The following is an 18,938-nucleotide window of genomic DNA, read 5'->3' as shown; positions in this document are numbered from 1 at the left end:
TTGCTAAGAGGAGAGTCAAGTTGTAGCCTAGCTGCTCTAGCGACTCTCCATACAACTACTTGATACGTAGCCTAAATCTCCTGGCATAAGTAATCCATTTATGTACAGACCCCCCAACTTCAAGTTCCCAACCTTCACGCTCGCAAGCCATCACAAACCATATCGAGCAAGTGCTGGAGAAAGTCAAGCGTATACAACGACGACTTGCCCATGACGCATACGCTGACGCGTCCGTCAGCTAAAGGCGTCCCCTCCACCTCCACGTAATCTGACTTGGGCACCGGAAGCCCGTCTTTAGCTCTATCCGCCTCATACCACGTATACGGCAGACGGGCAGTGTCGTGCTCCGAACCCGTATTCTGATAATGTGCCGTGAGGCCGAAGTCGTCGGTGTCGGGTGCCCAAGAGGTACAATGCGCGGCAATCTCATCGAAGCCGACCGTGTCGTAGGCCGCGGAGTCAAGCAGCTGGTTTCGGATTTGCGAGTAGGCTGCTTGCGGGAGCGGGGAGGAGGAAGAGGAGTGAGGAAAGGCCACGCGTAGCGCTATCTCGTTGAGGCATGGGCCGCAGACTTCACGCAGCGCGGCCGGCAGAGAGGTTCGTCCGGATACTATGCAGCCGAAGACAACGTCTTGACGGCTGGTGGCTTGGGAAAGCATAGCGGCACATGCTGCCATGAAGCGGACGGCAGGCGTCTGTTGTTGAGCAATCTCATTGCCGTGTGGTGATGGTTCTTGGATAATCCGGCTCACTTGGAGCAACTGCACGTCGTTTGCGTCTTGCCTGTGGCACGCGGGGAGTACAGTAGGTGAGTCTGCACCCTCCAGGAGGCCACGCCAGTACTCGTAAGCGGCTGCTGGATTCTGCGAAAACACGTGCTGAATGTAGTCTGCATATCTCGGCGCGGGCACCAGCGAAGTCCCGTCTCGGAGGTAATCTGCAAGAGCAGCGAGCATACGCGGCAGACTAATGCCGTCGTACTGTGCGTGGCTCAGTCTCAGAATGAGCCGTGACGATGCATCGTGCTGGGACGCTTGCACAAAGACAAAGCGTGTCAAGTAGGATCGAGCATCCGGGTATTGGGTCTGGGGGGCACCTGAGTTTTTACTGCAGACCTGCTTTGTTGCGCTTTCTAAGCCTTTATTGCTGTCGGCTTCCACAACTTCCCAGGGCAGTGGAGAGTCTTCTGCGTCGAGATACTGCCACGTTCTTTGCAAAGTACATGCAAATCTCGCACGGAGAATATCAAAGTGCTGGAAGAGCTTCAGACAGCTTGCTCGGACTTGTTCAGTCTTCGTCTCGGCTGGTATGTCGATGAGAATGTGATAGACGTGGGCGGAATACCCGCCTAGAAGGCCGGTCAGGGAAAGCCCCTGAAAATAGGTCACGGGCAATGGGCCGGACGCTGGCGACCTATTGACCGGGGCCGCACCCGTTGCAATATCAGAGGGAGCCTTGGCCTCAACCTGATTTTGAGTCATGTGTACCGCGAGATCTTTGAGCTGTGGGTGATCCCAGATATCCTTTACACTTATAACGACTTGGTGTTTGCGGGCGGCATTGACCAGCCTCATTGCGGATATCGAGTCGCCTCCCCGGTTGAAGAAGTTGTCGTCGATGCCAATGTCATCTTCTGGAATGTTCAGTGCTGCAGCCCAAAGTGATGCAAGCTGCTTTTCCGGAGAAGTCATTGGCCTTGCGGGTGAAGAAGTGCTCTCGCGCGAGTCCAGCAAGCAGGCATCTCGCTGCTTCATGTCCAAATCGAGTAACACGACCTGCAGCTTTCGTCTGTCCATTTTACCAGACACAGTCTTTGGTATCTCTGCTACTGGCACAAAGAGCACAGGAACCATGTACGATGGTATCACTCCAGCCAGCTCGCGTTTGATGTTTCCAGCTGTTTGCTTTAAAATCTGGATCCGTGACTCGAATGAGGCATCAGTCCAGGCCTTTACCGGTGACCAAACAAAGGCGACCAGTATCTTTCTCTTTTCTCCTGCTACGTCTGCAATGACCTGCACATCTGGGTCCTTTTTCCTGAGAATCTGACGAACGTGGTGCTGGACATCGCCCAGTTCGACCCGCTGGCCTCTGATCTTGACCTGCTGCGTGGTAGCCCGCCCGATGAATTCCAGGGAGCCATCGTCTTGATATCGTACGAGATCTCCCGTACGATATGCTCGCCCTGTTCGGCCGAGTTGACCTGGACGATTCCGAGTCATCCAGGGAGGGTTCACCACAAACGTTGCATTGGTTCGTGCGGGATCATTGTAGTAACCAGACCCGACCAGCGGCCCTTCAAGCCACAATTCTGCGACACTGCCGATGCTAGCTAGACGGTCGGACTGCTGTGGGTCCACCAGCCATGTCAACACCCCGGTCCCGCGACCCAGGCTTGTGGGATGACCATCCAGTTCGGTCATACTGCAAATAGGTGTGCCTATTTTCAGAAACGCAACATGAGTCAGCAACGATCAGTGCTTGGATGGTTCCGCTGTAAGCGCTATATATTACTCACATTCCGAAGGGCCGTAGATGTATCGCACGTGAGTGTGACTTTGGATTCTCCGCATCACCTCGAGGTCCATGGCTTCACCGCCGATTTCCAACGAATCCAACGACTCGAGCGTTTCGGCATCGAGCGTGTCAGCGACTGTGGGAGTAATAGCGGCAGTAGTAGCGCGGAGACGAAGGATGCTGCCCTTTAGGTCATCTTTGCGATCGCTTTCTGACGGCACACAGATGGTGCCGCCTGCATAGAGCGTATGCAGCAGATTGTACCATGCCCCTACCAGCAGTCAGTATAGCCCGCATGTATCCACTGTAGTTTGTACGAACCGTCGAATGCCGAGGAGCTGAAATCAAACACTCTTGATTGAGATGAAATGCTCCTACGCGGATATTCATGAACAATGGCGCTGCTGAAACTGCGATGTGAGATGACGCAGCCCTTTGGCTTTCCTGTAGATCCCGAGGTGAAAATAATATACAACGGGGTCTCTGGAGAAACAACTGGTAGCATTGTTTCCGGTAGGAGCGGAGAGCACTCCATCTCTTGTGTCGAACCAATAACAACGGACTCGCCGCTGAATATGGTCGACGCTAGCGCCTGCTCCTCTTCGGATACCAGCATGAGTTTTGGACAAAGCTGATCAATTATGTCTTGGAGTCGAACGGCAGGTAGTGTAGCGTCCAAGAGCACGCAAGTGCCACCTGCCTTCATGACAGCCAGTATGGCGACAGACACCCATTTGCTTTTCTTCAACAGTATCGGGACAGGAGCTGCGCTAATCGATCGTCCGTTGAGTAACTTGTGGGCGAGGCAGCTCGACTCCTCATTTAGCATTCCGTAAGTGAAGGATCCGTCCCAGGCACAAACAGCCTCAGCTTCCGGGTGTTTGGCAAATGGTGGAGCAAGCAGGTCATGCACTGTCGATTCAATCGTGACTGGAATCTTGTCGTTCCACATCCAGATATCATGCATATCCAGCTCGCTCAGCCACTCAATCTCCGATAAGCGCTTGCAGCGAGTCTCATGCGTGCAAAGTCCGCGAAGGATACTCTCGTACTGCGAGAACATGCGCCGTACCTGGCCTTTGGATACCACATGCGAGTCAAACGTCACACGAATGTCCAGGCTGCGGTCCCGAAGCTGGAACTGCACAACCACGGCATACGTGCTCACGGCACCAATGTCGTTATCCGCAACATGGACATCCGCTTCAGCTCTAAAGAGAGATTGGCCGTCACTAGCAGCCCGGTTTTTCACTGCCGGCTGAACCACCAGGAGTGTTTGGAACGCCACTGCGCGCGCAGCATCTTCGCTCAGCTCACGAATATGCTGCAGTCCCACCTGCTCGTACGGCGCCAGGCTCGCCCATTCTCTTTGCAGTCTCACGGCCAGGTCGCCAAGGGTTTCATCTTGCGATGGCAGCTGCATTCGTGTGGGTATCGTCGCGATTGTTGGGCCCGTCATCTCCTCAATGCCGGGCACTGCAGCACCATCCCGCCCGTTTACAGTCGTACCAAAGATGACGTCTTGCACGTTCTCGCGAGAACACACCATGATGCCCCAGGTTGCACGTATAGCCACTGCAGCAGTTACATCCATGGCATCCCATGAGAGATTTTCCATCTTGTAGACGAACGCGGAATCCGCTCGAGGCTTGTAGTCTGGGGAAGGCAGTCGAGGGAACTGATCCGCTTCGTGCCCATTCAGATTCGCGAGCCAAGCGTTTTGAGCAGCCTGCGACCTTCTTTGCGCAATGAGACCCTTGACAAAGGCCTGGTAAGGATGTGGGGGAATGATTTGGGTACCGCGGTACGCTCGCTGTAATGAGTCTAGAAGGCTTCTCACAGACCAGTCATCATGGATTGCGTGATGCATGGTCCAGATGAAGGTGCACTGTGCCTCTTTCTTGACCAAAGCAACACGCACTAGAGGCTTTTCGAGTCCCATCAGTTCCTTTCTGTCTCTCTGCACGTAATCTTCTACATCCTCGCACAATGTCCAGGCGACGGCTTCGCTCGTGATAACCTGTACGAATCCTTCCTGGGGCAGATCAATAATGCGTGTGCGCAATATTGGGTGCTTGCGAACGAGCTCGTCAAACGCATTGCGAAATCGGTCCAGGTCGACGTCAGGATGAAGGTCCTTGAGAATGCGGATTACGTAGTCGGTTGGCGTGGCCATGTTCAGTGCCATCAAGCCAGCTTGCAGGGGCGTACATGGTAGTACGTCTTCAATACTGGCTTCAGGCACTTGGCATTGCATCGCTGCCAGCCTGCGAGCTTCAGCTGCTTCTGTGGATGCTAGAAGTTCAAATGGCTGGATAGTCTCATTGATTTTGGTTTGCGTCGAGCATGTCTCAGCTTGCTCAGACACCACCGTGGCCATGTCACGCAAGCGTGGCGATGTCATGACATCCACTACTGTCAAGACTAGGCCTTGTCGCCTGGCGGCAGCAATGAGTCGCATTGCCTGTGGTCTTCTTAGCAGTGTATCGGTATGCTGATTGGCGGGTTGAATGTAAATGTCAATGACGTACCTTGATAGAATCGCCCCCTTTGCGCATAAAGTGATCGTTTACAGAGATGTTAGAGGGACTGATCCCAAGGACCTGAGCCCAGAGCTCTTGCAGCTTGGCCTCTTTGGGAGTCAGAGAGCCTACATCGCCTGTTCCTTCGGTCATGAGTTCTTTGACTCCGATTTGGGCCAGGGCCCTATGGTCCAGCTTGCCATTGTTAGTTAGTGGCATCCTTTCAAGTGGGATAATTGCCGTTGGAGTCATGTAGGGCGGTAGCTTAGTGCGGACCCATGTCTCTAATTGGTCCCGCAAAGCCGTTTGCGTCTCTTCACAGAAAGGTGTGTTGGCAATCAAGCCACCTTCTCTGTAGTGATCATCGTGTGGGAATGAGAAAAGTGGGCGGGCGCGCTCCCCACTCGCCAAAGGTACTCTTCGATGGAATATAGCATCGAACCCGCCTCGCTGGGAATACTGCCGAGCCCAGCTAATCTCAACCTCGAGACCGACTGCTTGTGCCACTTCGACGAGATCTAGTGCAGATAGAGAAGAAGGCCTTGTAGCTTTTGCTAATAGCAACATTACAGGTAGTTTGTGCGTTTCGGCATCATAACTCGCGTCATAGGCATCTACAATCAGTCTTTCCTCAATCGTCTTCGAGTGAGGGATATTGGACAAGGCCAAAACCACTTCACGGGAAGTATGTTTTGCAAGCGTTGATAAGTGCTGCTGCAGACCGAGCTTATCGAGGCCAGATAGTTGGAAGTCCTGCCAGCGATCGTCGTCCACATGATGCACGCATAGAGGCGGTGCCTTATTTCCTTTGATGTGTAATACCGCAGCGTAGCGATAACAGCTAAGCTCATTTGTTGCTTTCATCTGCTTAGGCAAGATCTCCACATGCTCCACACAGCCATCAAAGTCGTTGACAAGCGCAGTGAAGAAGGCTGGGTCAACTAGAAGTTCCGTCTCAATGCTCTCCTGTTCAAACGCACTCTCTTGTACGTCGGCAACGGTTGCCTGATCACCGACACCATTCTGCAAAACCTTGCGCACAAAAAACTCGTGGTGTTGGGCGTAGGAACGCATATCGCCGAAGAACAGTCGCATACGCCTCTCCGGGTGCAACTGCTCTACACAATTCTCAATCACTGTGTGAAGGTAGTCTGCCGATGGGAAATAATGTGCCACAGAGTTCACCACGACCAGATCTGGTTGAGACTGGTGCACCCATTGGCCAGCGTCTCTGTCAGAGCCTTGATGGACGCGAGCTACGTCTCTCATGGTAGGCAGAGATTCGATGGCCTGATTGACAAAATCCACTGCAGGTAGTGATAGATCGAGCCCAATGTAGAGATTGAACTTGTTCGCAAGGTTGAATAGGATCATGCCGCTCCCAGTGCCGATCTCGAGAACAGTCTCCATGCGGCCACTGTTGATGATAGTGCTGATAGTGTCATTGAGCCATTCCTCCATTTCGTCTGTCGGGATTACAGACCCGTCGTACATCGAGGTCCAGCCAGCAAAGTCCCGGCCGAGTGCTGCTGGCTCTACCTTTTGCTTTAGATCGCTGTATATGCCGTCAAAACGTACTAATCGCGAGTCATCGTGAGGAGCACTGGTCGTTCCACTTGCCGAAGAGGGTATCTGAGATGCCTTCGTAGCTTGGGTGACAAAGCTCACGAGTTCCGTACCCTGCAGTTCATCCTTGGTGATAGTAATTGTGGTGGATTCAGAGACAGCAGCATGTCGCAAGAGAGTTCTATCGATTTCAGCCAGTTCAATCCGATGGCCTCGAATCTTGACTTGCTGATGCTGACTGATTCGCCCCATGAACTGCAGCTGCATATCCTCGGGGTGGAGTCGAGCAAGATCACCAGTTCGATAGGCACGCAGATTTTTTCCGTCCATGGTGATTTCCACGAATCGGTCGGCATTGAGTTGGGGATCGAGGTATCCTCTGGCCAGGCCGCTGCCCGCAACTACAAGTTCTCCAATCACTCCTGGGGGAACAAGCCGCTGTTCAAGGTCCATCACAAACGCGACTGAGCCTGCGACCGACGTTCCTATTGGCAGGTCCTCTGAGCAGGATTCATCGGTACTGGAGACGCGATATAATGTACTGACGACTGTATTCTAGTTCCATGTTAGTAGATGATTAAATACTTGAACAATTAGTGGCCTTTCACTTACCTCTGTCGGACCATATCCATTAAACACTTCTCCCCGAACTAGAGCTTTGACTGCCTGTCCGTCCGAGGCTTTGAAGCGATCGCCGCCCACAACGAGGATCTGCAGTGTTGAAAACGTCTCTGGTGTTTCACGTAGACATTGCTTCAGCAGCGCAGGGGTGAAGACGGCCATTTCGACGTTTTCACGACGAAAAGCTTCCGCAAGAGCTGTGCTATCGAGTAGTGTGGACTCATCGACACAATATAGTGTGTGTCCATTGAGAAGCGCTGTGTATATCTCCATCATGGCCGCGTCAAAGGCTGGATTGAGCAGATGAGCAACGACAGCCTGGTTTTCCGACGGAGCAAGCTGGTATGCCTTTTCTCTCGCCACTCGCACAACAGAGCGATGCTCGAGCATTACGCCCTTGGGAGTTCCAGATGACCCAGAGGTAAATATTACTGCCGCGAGGTTAGCATGCGTGGGTAGTACATGCTCGGCAGTAGTCAGGCGGCGGCCTTCGTCCAGGACCTGGGAAAGGGGTACGCATTCAGCATCTGTCAAGCCAGCAGCGAGTGGTTGCAGCTCAGTGCTAAACAGAACGAGCGGCTTAGTTCCTACAGAAGCAAGTATAGATGACAATCGATCTGCGGGAGACTTGATGTCCAGAGGTAGATATGCATGGTTGGCTCCGAGGATGCCAATGTACATGATCAAGGAGTCCACACAACGGGGTGCCAGCACGCCGACAATGGTCTCAGCAGTGTAGTGTTTTTGTAGCAGCCAATTCGATACCAGTTTCGAGAGATAGCCCAGTTGCGAGAAGGTAAGCTCCTGCTTTGCATCCTTGACAGCGATGCCGCTCGGCCTGATGGCCACTTGGTGCCAGAATGCATCGTATATCGATTCGGTGAAATTGGCAGCTGTGCTATCCAGATGTGTGAAATGAGCGTCGTACAGGTAGGCAGGACCTGTAGAGAGAGCCAACACAGAGATAGGGATGTATGGTTGAGCAAGGCCACCGCGAAGGATATCCGTAAATGTCGACATCAGTCCGGCGATTGAGTGTTGGCTGAAGAGATTCGCATCATAGTCCACCAAGCCACACCATTGCTCCTCTGACCTCCAGATCTGGAATTGGAGGTCGAGCCTCCAGGATGAAGGGGGCTGAGTAGTACCATTGGGTGGTGTAGTCGTTCCGGCCAACGCATGTTCCTCGCGAACACTGTCGGACTCCTGGCCATGTGCTGCGAAGCCGAGTTTCACGATGCAACCGCTTGGTACATCTTCAGCCGGGAACAATGCGGTTGGAAGGTCATCGAGCGGCGTATCTTTGGCTTCAGATAATCCAGCGAACTGTTCCAGAACCTGTTCGAGCAGAACTGAGAAGGAAGTCTCACGCTGCACAGACACGCGAATGTGTTTCGTCGCTGCCCCGCTTGGATTTGATTTCCCATGGCCGTGGAGGCTTGCAAATGACAGTCCAACGACGGCGTCCGGCGCCTCCATGAAACGGAACTGTGCAGCTCGAAATGCAGTCAAAAGAACTGCAACCTCCTCGCCTCGTCGTGTCCGGCAAAAATCCCGAACTTGTTGTGATAGAGAACTGCCCAAGCTGAACTCACTAATTCCAGACATTCCGGAGCTGGAATCCCCCGATGATGGCGTGCTGGGGAAGCTGTCCACCGGACTGCAACCACGTACCCCGACCACCCCATGTGCCAGGTCTTGCTCTAGTGAGCATTTCTGCTCCGATGAGCATTCTTGGCTGGTATCTGCTGGGTGTTTCAGCGCAATAGATGAGTTGCAAGACGAGACATGGCCCGACACAGCGTGCTCAAAAGGCATAGATGTACAGGCATTGGGAGCCATTGCTGCAGAGCGGTAGGTTTTGAACGCGATATAGCATGTGGCAGATGGGAATTTTGGGCAAGAATATATGCTTATTCATAATCACCGTCTCTCGAAAATTTGCAATGGGGAGTCTTGCACCACTCCAATGGCGACATGGGCCTTGTCAATCCTCATCATGCTCAATAGCCTCTTCCAGATGACGGCGGATTTGAGGGGGGGAGCGTAAGCACCGACAGAATGGCCCAAGCTCTTTGGCAGTCTCTGGTCAAGCCGAAGCTCAGCAAACATAACCTTCAGATGGCAGGGGACGGTAGCCAGTCTGGGATGGTGTCACTGACACTAACGCAGTCATCCACGGTTGAGCATCAAACTTACGATAAACTTTGCTGGGCCTTGTAGGAGTTGATGTTCAGTTGGCGTTGTGAGACATGTCAAAGCAAGCTACAACCAGGCGGAAAAGTAGGAGAGTCAGTCATCAGTCCAAGTCCGTGGCCCTAGCGTTTTGCAGCCTCGCGAACAGCACAACGTGCTACTCGATCTGGATGAAGTACGTTGGTCATGCCAAGACTATTAGAGCCAATCCAATTATTACCGCATCTTTTACTGGCAAAATCTGCCAGTTAGCATACGGTGATTACGTCGACCTTTTTTCGCTTAAGTAACCCCTTGTTCCTCTTACCTGGCTCACCGAAGAAATCCCCGCTTTCCAATGCTTCTAGAAGCTTGATTGATACATACCTGACAAGACTATATTTCGCCTAAGCGGGGAGGGGGAGAGGGGCAGTTATTATTACCGCAACATTCTCTTTTCGGAACTAACAATACTATTTGACTAGATGATTAGATAACACCTGGCAATTGTTGCACTGACGTTTTTCGTTTAACCCGCCGAACAACTTACCGGCATGAGGGAACCCAGCCTTTTTTTTCCTAAAGAGAGGGAATTGAGCTCATCTGTTTTCTCACCAAGTACTTACTATAAGCTGCATAACACACGCTCTTTACCTAGCTGCGATAACTTAATGAACTTTATTAACTTGCTAGCTGATATACATGTATAGGTTTGTTAAGTAGCTGGGTATTTCTTTTTATCAGTGCTTCTCCTTATAGTGCCGTGCCGTATCTTTGCACTATATAATTAATATGTAGGGATGCAACCGATATTATCAGGGAACGCTGCTATAGGCTAAAGACTTCCCGCACTAGAAAGAGAGGAGAAGGAAAAAGAAAGAATAAGCTCTTATGTATCGTATTACCTTTGCTTATACTACTAGCTTTCAGAACACGCGTAAGCAGATTGCCGTTTTCTAGGGTATCTGGGGCGGGGCCTTACAGGGGAGGGGGGGATGGGGTTGGGCAAAAGGAAGTATTCCGGCTGGTAGGCCATGCGTAGAAGTTAAGTGTCTCTCAGTGGTTCAATGACTAGCTTATCTGTGACGTGGTGCTTTAACGCGGCGGCAGGGAGCGCCCCTCCTCTGTGATGGGACGCTTACTTATCCCCATTACCTGGCTGAAGGGGAACTGAATCCACCATGTCACTTATGTGTAATGGTTAACATGGTTTATTCACTATATATCACCATAAACGTTACAGTAACTTGAAAAAAAAACCACACACAAAATAACAGGCTTGGAAAATGCACCAACAAGCCACGGCCAAAAAAAAACGCATTTCGCTGACATGATACAATCTCACCGTCTCCGACCCACCCCGAACTTTGGACATCATAAGACGATGCAATGTCGTGATGCAGAGATATCAAAACTTTCCTGACCCATGCGCGCTGAGTGGATTCTCTTATCTCTCTCTCTCTCTCCCTCTCTCTTTTTGGAAGTGACCATTGCGTTGCAGGAGGCCCGAATCTGCAACCCCCCCCCCTCTTCCCCCACAACTTTCTCGGCCCCTGTACAAGTCTTCTCTTACCACCACTACTACCAACCAGGTAAGTAAGTCAAAGTAAGCCAACTCCCCTCTCTGCTCCCCCAGACCCACCCATCCACCCACCCACACAAACGCACAAGTCTCGCCGTAAGACCTATCCTTTTTTTCCCCCTCTTTTTGCTCTGAACTTTTTTTTCATTTCCGAGAGACTCTGATGAAACGCAAGTAACAATCAAGTAGAACGTAAGAAAGCAAAAGAAAAGAAAATGGGCTAATCAGAGTTCTTTTTTTTGGTTGAACTACTAAGTACTACTACTACTACGTCGCGAAGATTGAAGGTTTGATCTCACATGCTATCGGGCATGCCATGTCATGCATGCATCTCATCTTACTATCTCGCTAGGATTTTGGGAAAAAGATTTAAAAACAAAATAAAAAAAATAAAAAAAGAGCTATTGCATATCGGTAATCGAGGTGGTGATAAGATTCTGACGAGATCGTGGGATCTGGATTTGAATTCTCGCTCTCGCTTGGGTTTCAAAACTTGTCGATAGTGCAGTCGGTATTTCACCATGGGCAGCAGCGGCGGCGATGGTGGTGATGGAGTCCCAGAAAGCGACGAGAAGAAACACGATGCCATTGTCCATCTAGACGCCTCCTCCACCTCCACGACCTCACTTGACGATGCCTCCGCAACCAGCGCATGGAAAGCATACTGGGTACGTCGTCCCCTACTCCTCCATTCCCCAATTCCCGCAAACCTACCAGTACTAAAATCCGCACTCCGAACCTCCAGCGCGTATTCAGCTACGCGGGCCGCCTTGAGCGCCTCACGATGCTCTTCGCCAGCATCTGCGCCCTCAGCTCTGGCGTCGCCATCGCCTCTCAGAACCTCATATTCGGGCAATTCGTGACGCTCTTCACAGACTTTGGCTCTGGCAGAACCACAGCTGCGCATTTCAAAGCACGCAGCGCAACCCTCGCATTGTACTTTTTCCTCATGGGCACGGGCAGACTGGTGCTGGCGTACGTGTACAACACACTGCTAACCTACAGCGCATTCCGCATCGTGCGCAACCTGCGCAGCGCCTACCTGCGCGCCGCTTTACGGCAGGAAGTCGCGTTTTTCGATCTGGGGGTCGGCGGCTCCATTGTCACGCAGGCGTACTCGAGCGGGCGCCTGGTGCAAGGCGGGATCTCGGAGAAGCTGGGGCTGACGGTGCAAGGCATCGCGGCGTTTCTGGGCTCGTTTGTGATTGCCTTCGCGACAAACTGGAAGCTGACGCTGATTATCTGTGGGATAGCGCCGCTGACGGTGGGCGTCATGATGGGCTGTGCGTTTGTCGAGGCGGGCTATGAAGCCAAGATCCTCGAGTACTATGGTCTTGCGAATGCATTTGCAGAGGGCGTGCTGGCTAGTGTGCGGACGGTGCATGCGTTTGGCATGAGGCGCCAGCTTGTGCGTACGTATGACGGTTTCCTGGCCAAGGCACATGCATGGGGTGATAAGATCTCGCTGCTGTTTGGCATTCTGTACTCGGCCGAGTACACAATTATTTATCTGGGGTATGCGCTGGCGTTCTGGAGGGGCTTCCACATGCTGGCGGATGGCGAGGTGAGCAAGACGGGAGACGTGTTTACGGTGCTCTTGTCTGTGGTGATTGCCGCCTTGAGCATCACACAGCTGGCGCCTTACTCGATTGAGTTTACGCGCGCTGCGTCGGGCGCGGCTCAGCTTTTTGTGCTCATCGACCGCAAGACGGGTATTGACCCTTTTGATCCGTCTGGAGAACAACCCGATTCTCTGACAGGAGACGTCGAGCTGGACAATGTTAGCTTTGCGTATCCCACACGACCCAACGTCGCGGTCCTGGACAACTTCTCCCTTCGCGCCCCAGCAGGCAAAGTCACTGCGCTCGTGGGCCACAGCGGCTCTGGCAAAAGCACCATCGTCGGCCTTCTGGAGCGGTGGTACAATCCCACATCCGGGTCGATTAAACTTGATGGCCGGCCCATTGAATCGCTGAACATTGCGTGGCTGCGGAGAAACATCCGTCTGGTGCAACAGGTACGACATGACATGTATTTGCTTGGGAAAGACATTGACTAACTTGATACTGGCAAGGAACCCGTTCTCTTCAGTGGCACCGTTTTCGACAACATAGCCCATGGGCTCAACGGGACTCCACTGCAAGACGCAGCCTACGAAGAGCAACTCGCCCGTGTGCAGGACGCCGCGAGAATTGCCTTTGCGCATGACTTCATCTCCCAGCTGCCCCAGGGCTACAACACGGACATTGGGCAGCGCGGCAGCCTGCTGTCGGGCGGCCAGAAACAGCGTATCGCCATTGCCCGGAGTCTGGTGTCCAATCCCAAAGTGCTGTTGCTGGATGAAGCCACCAGCGCGCTCGATCCCCACGCTGAAGCCATTGTGCAGCAAGCTCTGGACCGCGCTGCTGCTGGCCGCACCACGATAGTCATTGCACATAAGCTTGCGACGATCCGCAGGGCCGACAACATCGTCGTCATGTCCCGGGGAACCATCTTCGAACAAGGCACTCACGACGCTCTCATTGCCGCCAGCGGCGCCTATTCGCGCCTAGTCGCCTTCCAGCAGCTCGGGGGAGCCGAAAAGCCAGCGCTGCATGGCAGCGAGACGGAAAAGTCGAGTCTGGATGAAAAAGCACATGGCGTTGGGCCCAGCCTGCCTGGCACTCGTGGTGCAGCTACAGACCAAAAGACTCTTGATTCCCCGGCTGAAGAATCCCATGGATATGACGAAGACGACGACGAAGACGAGACCGGCGCGCAACTAAGCTTGCTACCACTCGTATGGCGCCTCATGGTCGCAACGCCCCATCTCAAATGGGCATACCTGGCCCTCGGCGCCAGCAGCGTGGTATCCGCAGGCGTGTTCCCAGGCCAAGCGATTCTAATGGCGCACATGGTGAATGTATTTACGCTACCCAAAGCCACAATGCTGTCACACGGCGACTTCTACTCGGCCATGTTTGTCGCGCTGGCGGGCGCCTGTCTGGTCGCCTACTTTGTCATGGGGTGGGCTTCCAACGCCATTTCACAGTCTCTATCGCACGAGCTGCGGCGCCAAATGTTCAGCGATGTTTTGCGCCAGGACCTGGCGTATTTCGACCGCCGCGAGAACAATGTCGGCGCGCTGGCGAGCCGCATCGATGCGTATCCGCAGGCCGTGTTCGAGCTCATGGGCTTCAATGTCGGCTTGATTCTTATTGCTGTGTTGAGCGTCGCAACGTGCTCGGTGCTGGGACTCGTGTATGCGTGGAAACTCGGGCTCGTCATTGTGCTCGCTGGGCTACCAGCTCTGATCGGATGCGGCTGGCTCAAGATGGTTGTTGATGCCAGACTCGATCGCATCGTGGCCAAGCAGCTTGCCACGAGTTCTGCCATTGCCTCGGAGTCGACAACAGCCATCCGCACTGTGTCGTCGCTGGGCATCGAAGCATCGGTGCTCAAGCGCTACACGCACGAACTCGACCACGCCATCAGCCAGTCGACCAAGCCGCTGCTCAGCAGCATGCTGTGGTTTGCCCTGACACAAGCATCCGAATACTGGTTCATGGCGCTGGGGTTCTGGTACGGAACGCGGCTTGTAGCGTCTGGCGAACTCGCCATGGTGGACTTCTTCATCGCATACATGTCCGTCTTCTTCTGCGCGCAATCCACATCGCAAATCTTCCAGTTCTCGACGAGCGTCACAAAGGGTAAGAGCGGCGCAGACGCAATCTTCCACCTCCAACAGCTGCAGCCCGTCGTCGGCGAAACACCCGAGAACAAGGATAACAGCCCCAAGCCAGGAGACGCAGTGCACCTCCAAGACGTGGGCTTTGCGTATCCCCTGCGGCCGCACGCCCCCGTGCTTAAAGGCATCAGCCTCGACGCCGCAAACGGCCAGTTCATCGCCCTAGTCGGCGCCTCGGGCTGCGGCAAATCCACAATCATCTCGCTGCTCGAGCGCTTCTACGACCCCACGGCCGGCCGCGTGCTAATCGGCGACGCCAACCTCGCTGCGCTGAACCCGCGGAAATACAGAAACCAAGTCGGCCTCGTACAGCAGGAACCCACGCTCTTCCAGGGCACGATTCGCGACAACATTGCTCTTGGCGTCGCCGACGACGACGACGACAACGACAACGACGATGTATCACCGCTGGATTCAAGCACAATGCTCGAAACAAGCGGTACTGCCACCGACGAGGCCATTGAAACAGCGCTGCGTGCAGCCAACGCGTGGGAATTCGTAGCCTCACTCCCTTCAGGCATACACACTGCCGTGGGGCCCAACGGGACCCAGCTCTCGGGGGGCCAGCGCCAACGGCTCGCCATTGCGCGGGCGCTGGTGCGAACCCCGCACATCCTGCTGCTCGACGAGGCGACGAGCGCGCTCGACACGGAGAGCGAGAAGATTGTGCAGAGCGCGCTGGTGGAAGCGGCCAAGCACGGAAATCGCATTACGGTTGCCGTGGCGCACCGGCTGTCGACTGTCAAAGACGCGAATCTCATCTGCGTGTTTCGAGACGGGCGGATTGAGGAGATGGGGACGCATGTGGAGTTGTTGGGGAGAGAGGACAGTTTGTATGCGAAGATGTGTGAGGCGCAGAGTCTGGCGTAGATGGATGGGTAAAAGATGCGAGAAGAGCGTATTAGAGGATGGAATAATAATGCATCATGATGTAATGCCGAGTTGTAATCCTACAGATGCAATGCCGAGTTACGAATCTGTACAAGAGGTATATAAACAAAGTAAATTCAGTCATTAGTGTCATACGTACGTACTCTGATGCTTAAACCACAACCGTCTCTCCAACATCACACAGCCCGACATCCACCCCCCATTTCAAACCCTGCATCTCAGCACCCTTCTGCCATCGCTCAGTCGGCTCGGTAACCGGCTCGTAGTTAGCCGAGTAAGCGCCTCGAAAGGTGCCATAGTGCATCCCGAGACTCTTTTTACTCCTTACATCGCTGTGTATAGCCAAGGCGTCCGCGGGACTCGAGTGCTAGCCCGACAGCACCGAGCGCGGCTTGAAGCATCCAATTGGCACGAGGGCAAGGTCGAATGGGCCGTATATGCAGCCTATGTCTTTGAAGGCGGGACACGGCGCATGGGGCGCATCGTGATGCGAGTAGTGGTCGTCTGACGTAACAGAGCAGTATCCCGTGTCGCCTGCGAAGAAGAGCTTTTTTCCCGCCGGCAAAGGCTCCTGGACGACCCAGCTGCACCACAGCGTGCTGTCGAAGTTCCAGGGCGCGCGGCCGGACTGGTGTTGTGCGGGCGTGCAGATGAGATGGACGCTCCCGGCGTCTGGCGTGGATAATGCTACGCCGTCCCACCAGTCCAGTTCGCTGACTTGGTCGGCCTGGATGCCTATCCCGAGGCCGGTGAGGACAGCCTTGACGCCCAGGCCGCAGAAAAAGCGCAAGTCGCCGTGCTGCTTTGCATTGAGCTTGCTGAGCGTGTCCGAGTCGAGGTGGTCGTAGTGGTCGTGGCTAATGCAGACGGCGTCGATGGCGGGCAGCTCATCAATGGTGCAGGGCGGTGGAGTGAAGCGTCGAGGCCCAACCATGCCATATGGCCCTACGCGCTGGCTCCAGACGGGGTCAAGCAGGATCCGCATTCCCCGCCCTCCCGACGTTGTCGTTGTTGTTTCAATCAGGAAACTCGCGTGCCCGATCCACGTCACCTTGAAGCCTTGGGTCGCACTGCTGAAGTCCGGCTTGCGCACCTGCACGAGGCCGGTGCGGTCCTCGGGGATAGGCACAAACTTCTTTGGCGTAGTGAAGCGCGTGCGCACGGCAGTTCCGATGCCGTTTTTCTGGTACGAAGGCCATGGGTTCTTGAATGAGGTGGGTGGAGAGCCAACATGGTGCGCCTTTGTATATCCATCTGGGATGCGAGGCGCGAGCGGTGCTACGATGGATGTGGGAGACATGACTGGTGCTGCGGCACGGCGAGGAAACAGAATGAGCACATGGCGGAGAGCTGCGAGCGATGATGGCGCTGTTATGCCCGTGGCCAGCTGAGGCGTCGTGAAGGCGTTGCTCGGAGGGACAGTTAGTCCGGCGGGCCGACACGTGGGGGAGGAAAGCTGATGACGACGGTGGGTAGTAGTAGCATCAGCATTAGCAGCCATTTTAATTTTTTTTAGCCCCGGAGACAAATTAAGCCACTACTTTTCTTATCGGCCAATGGCACAAACACGTGAGCCCCCGACTAGCCTATACGCAGGTACAGCCCGCCACCAATTCACCTTCTACAACAGGCATGGACTGTCTCCGAGCCGCAGCCACGAGTTCGGGCGTTGGCCCAAAAAATTTTGAGGTTTAAGAACGAGTGCCCTGCTTTTGCCCCCCAAAAAATGTTTCCTTCTATTTACTTGCTTGCAGCTCGCGGTCGTGGCGCCGACGTCTTCTCTTTTTTTTTCCCATCCCCGTACCTAACATAGGTAGTACTCGACCTTCACCTCGACCATGAAACACAGCATTTCGCAGGCGGGAGCCACCGCCACGCTGCTGGCCCTGACGGCGAGCGCGCAGCTGTACCCCAACCAAAGCCCGTTGAACCACACATGCCAACTCCAAGAAGCGCTTTTGTCCTGCCCATCTCAAGACGCGTCCCGGGTTGATTCGTGCTGCGTCGAGACGTTTGGCGGGCTGCTTCTCAGCACGCAATTCTGGAACACATATACGGGGCGCGAGGCCGACGGCCAATTCCTGCCGACCGACACGTGGACGCTGCACGGGCTGTGGCCCGACTTCTGCAACGGCAGCTACACACAGTACTGCGATTTGTCGCGGCAATACGACCCGATTCCCTCGCCCAACACGACCAACGGGCTCGCAAACGGGACTGCAGTGCCCGCGTACACGGGTCCCAGCATCGATACTTTCGTCGAGCCCTTTGGCCGCTTCGACCTGCTCGCATACATGAGCACCTACTGGATCGCATGGCAGCAAGACAACGCGGGGTTCCACGCCCACGAATTCTCAAAGCACGCAACCTGCTTCTCCACGTTCAACGTGCCCTGCTACGGCCCGCTGTACCGCCAGCACGAGGATGTCGTGGATTTCTTCGACACGGCCATTAGCTACTACAGGCGGCTTCCGACGTTCGACTGGCTCGCTGAGGCAGGCATTACGCCCTCGAATCGCACCACGTATTCGTATGCGGATATTGTAACCGTCCTGAGTGACAGGCACGGCGGAATCCCGTTTTTGGGCTGTACCGGTCCCAGGTTTAATGCTACGGCCGCGGGCAGGAATACCACGGATAAGGGGTATACCGTGCTGAATGAGGTGTGGTACTACGAGCATGTAAGTCCAATAATCATGCGTTTCCAAGATATGGTCAACCTGACAAGTCACTCAGGTCTACGGCCGCCCTCAGGAAGGCAATACCGTCTCTGTCAATGCATCAGCTAGCTACCTGACAAACTGCGCCACCTCGGCGGGCGCAATCCTGTATCCTGAGCGCAGCAATGGCTCGGAAAAGGTACCTACTGTGCCATATTAAACGAAGAGAAGAAGAAAATGAGCTTCTCTCTCCTTGTAAACAGATACCTGCTATGCTACTACATATATACACAATGTAATCACGACAAACACCAAAAAAAAATTCAATACTATGCAGTCTATACTTGATTGATTCATGCATTCATCCAACTAAACTATATCTACTTGCTTGTGTACTTGCTTGCTTGCTTGCTAGTGCCGAAAAAAAAGATGCCAAAAGAAACATGAAAAAAAGGACCCCCCTCCCGATGACATAAACGAAGACCCTCCGTTGAAGGAGTGGCTCAAGTCGGTGGATATGTAAACCGCTATAAATACAATCATGTCTAGGTACTACAATGGATTGATGGATAAATCAAAGGGAAGAAATAAGAAGAAGAAACCAAAAAAATAATGTACTAACTAAAAGGAGATATAGCCAGTGCTTTTTTTTGCTTCCCAGCATGAGAGACAATGAC

General features: G+C 53.7%; 4 protein-coding genes across 4 annotated transcripts; 2 read left to right on the top strand and 2 right to left on the bottom strand.

Annotated features, from left to right (window-relative positions):
• Positions 1-149: 149 nt before the first annotated feature.
• SETTUDRAFT_54477 (uncharacterized protein) lies at positions 150-8,840 on the bottom strand (the record flags this gene model as incomplete). Its single annotated transcript, XM_008025185.1, has 5 exons — positions 150-2,440; positions 2,519-2,788; positions 2,839-4,981; positions 5,049-7,160; positions 7,218-8,840. Coding segments are annotated over 5 exons (8,439 nt in total), but the record flags the coding sequence as incomplete, so codon positions are not given.
• Positions 8,841-11,504: 2,664 nt separating this feature from the next.
• SETTUDRAFT_106732 (uncharacterized protein) lies at positions 11,505-15,580 on the top strand (the record flags this gene model as incomplete). Its single annotated transcript, XM_008025323.1, has 3 exons — positions 11,505-11,699; positions 11,729-13,000; positions 13,058-15,580. 3 exons carry the CDS (start codon positions 11,505-11,507, stop codon positions 15,578-15,580), a joined length of 3,990 nt encoding a protein of 1,329 aa, XP_008023514.1.
• A 172-nt stretch (positions 15,581-15,752) lies between these two features.
• On the bottom strand, positions 15,753-16,901 carry SETTUDRAFT_160036 (uncharacterized protein; the record flags this gene model as incomplete). The annotated part of the gene is made up of 2 exons (XM_008025322.1): positions 15,753-15,933; positions 15,979-16,901. 2 exons carry the CDS (start codon positions 16,899-16,901, stop codon positions 15,753-15,755), a joined length of 1,104 nt encoding a protein of 367 aa, XP_008023513.1.
• Positions 16,902-17,368: 467 nt separating this feature from the next.
• On the top strand, positions 17,369-18,570 carry SETTUDRAFT_168090 (uncharacterized protein). The gene is made up of 2 exons (XM_008025321.1): positions 17,369-18,282; positions 18,338-18,570. The coding sequence occupies exons 1-2, from the start codon at positions 17,440-17,442 to the stop codon at positions 18,479-18,481; spliced, it is 987 nt and encodes a 328-aa protein (XP_008023512.1). The 5' UTR covers positions 17,369-17,439; the 3' UTR covers positions 18,482-18,570.
• The last annotated feature ends 368 nt before the right edge of the window (positions 18,571-18,938 follow it).

Source organism: Exserohilum turcica (genome assembly GCF_000359705.1).
Source record: "Exserohilum turcica Et28A unplaced genomic scaffold SETTUscaffold_14, whole genome shotgun sequence".
Lineage (NCBI taxonomy): Eukaryota > Fungi > Ascomycota > Dothideomycetes > Pleosporales > Pleosporaceae > Exserohilum > Exserohilum turcicum.
The sequence above is the reverse complement of the archived record's forward strand: the minus strand, read 5'-3'. Positions and strand labels throughout refer to the sequence as shown.

Coding starts and splice junctions, on each gene's coding strand:
- SETTUDRAFT_168090 (XM_008025321.1), top strand. CDS start 17,440: ATGAAACACAGCATTTCGCAGGCGGGAGCCACCGCCACGCTGCTGGCC. Junction 18,283..18,337: donor AGGTGTGGTACTACGAGCAT/GTAAGTCCAATA, acceptor CAAGTCACTCAG/GTCTACGGCCGCCCTCAGGA.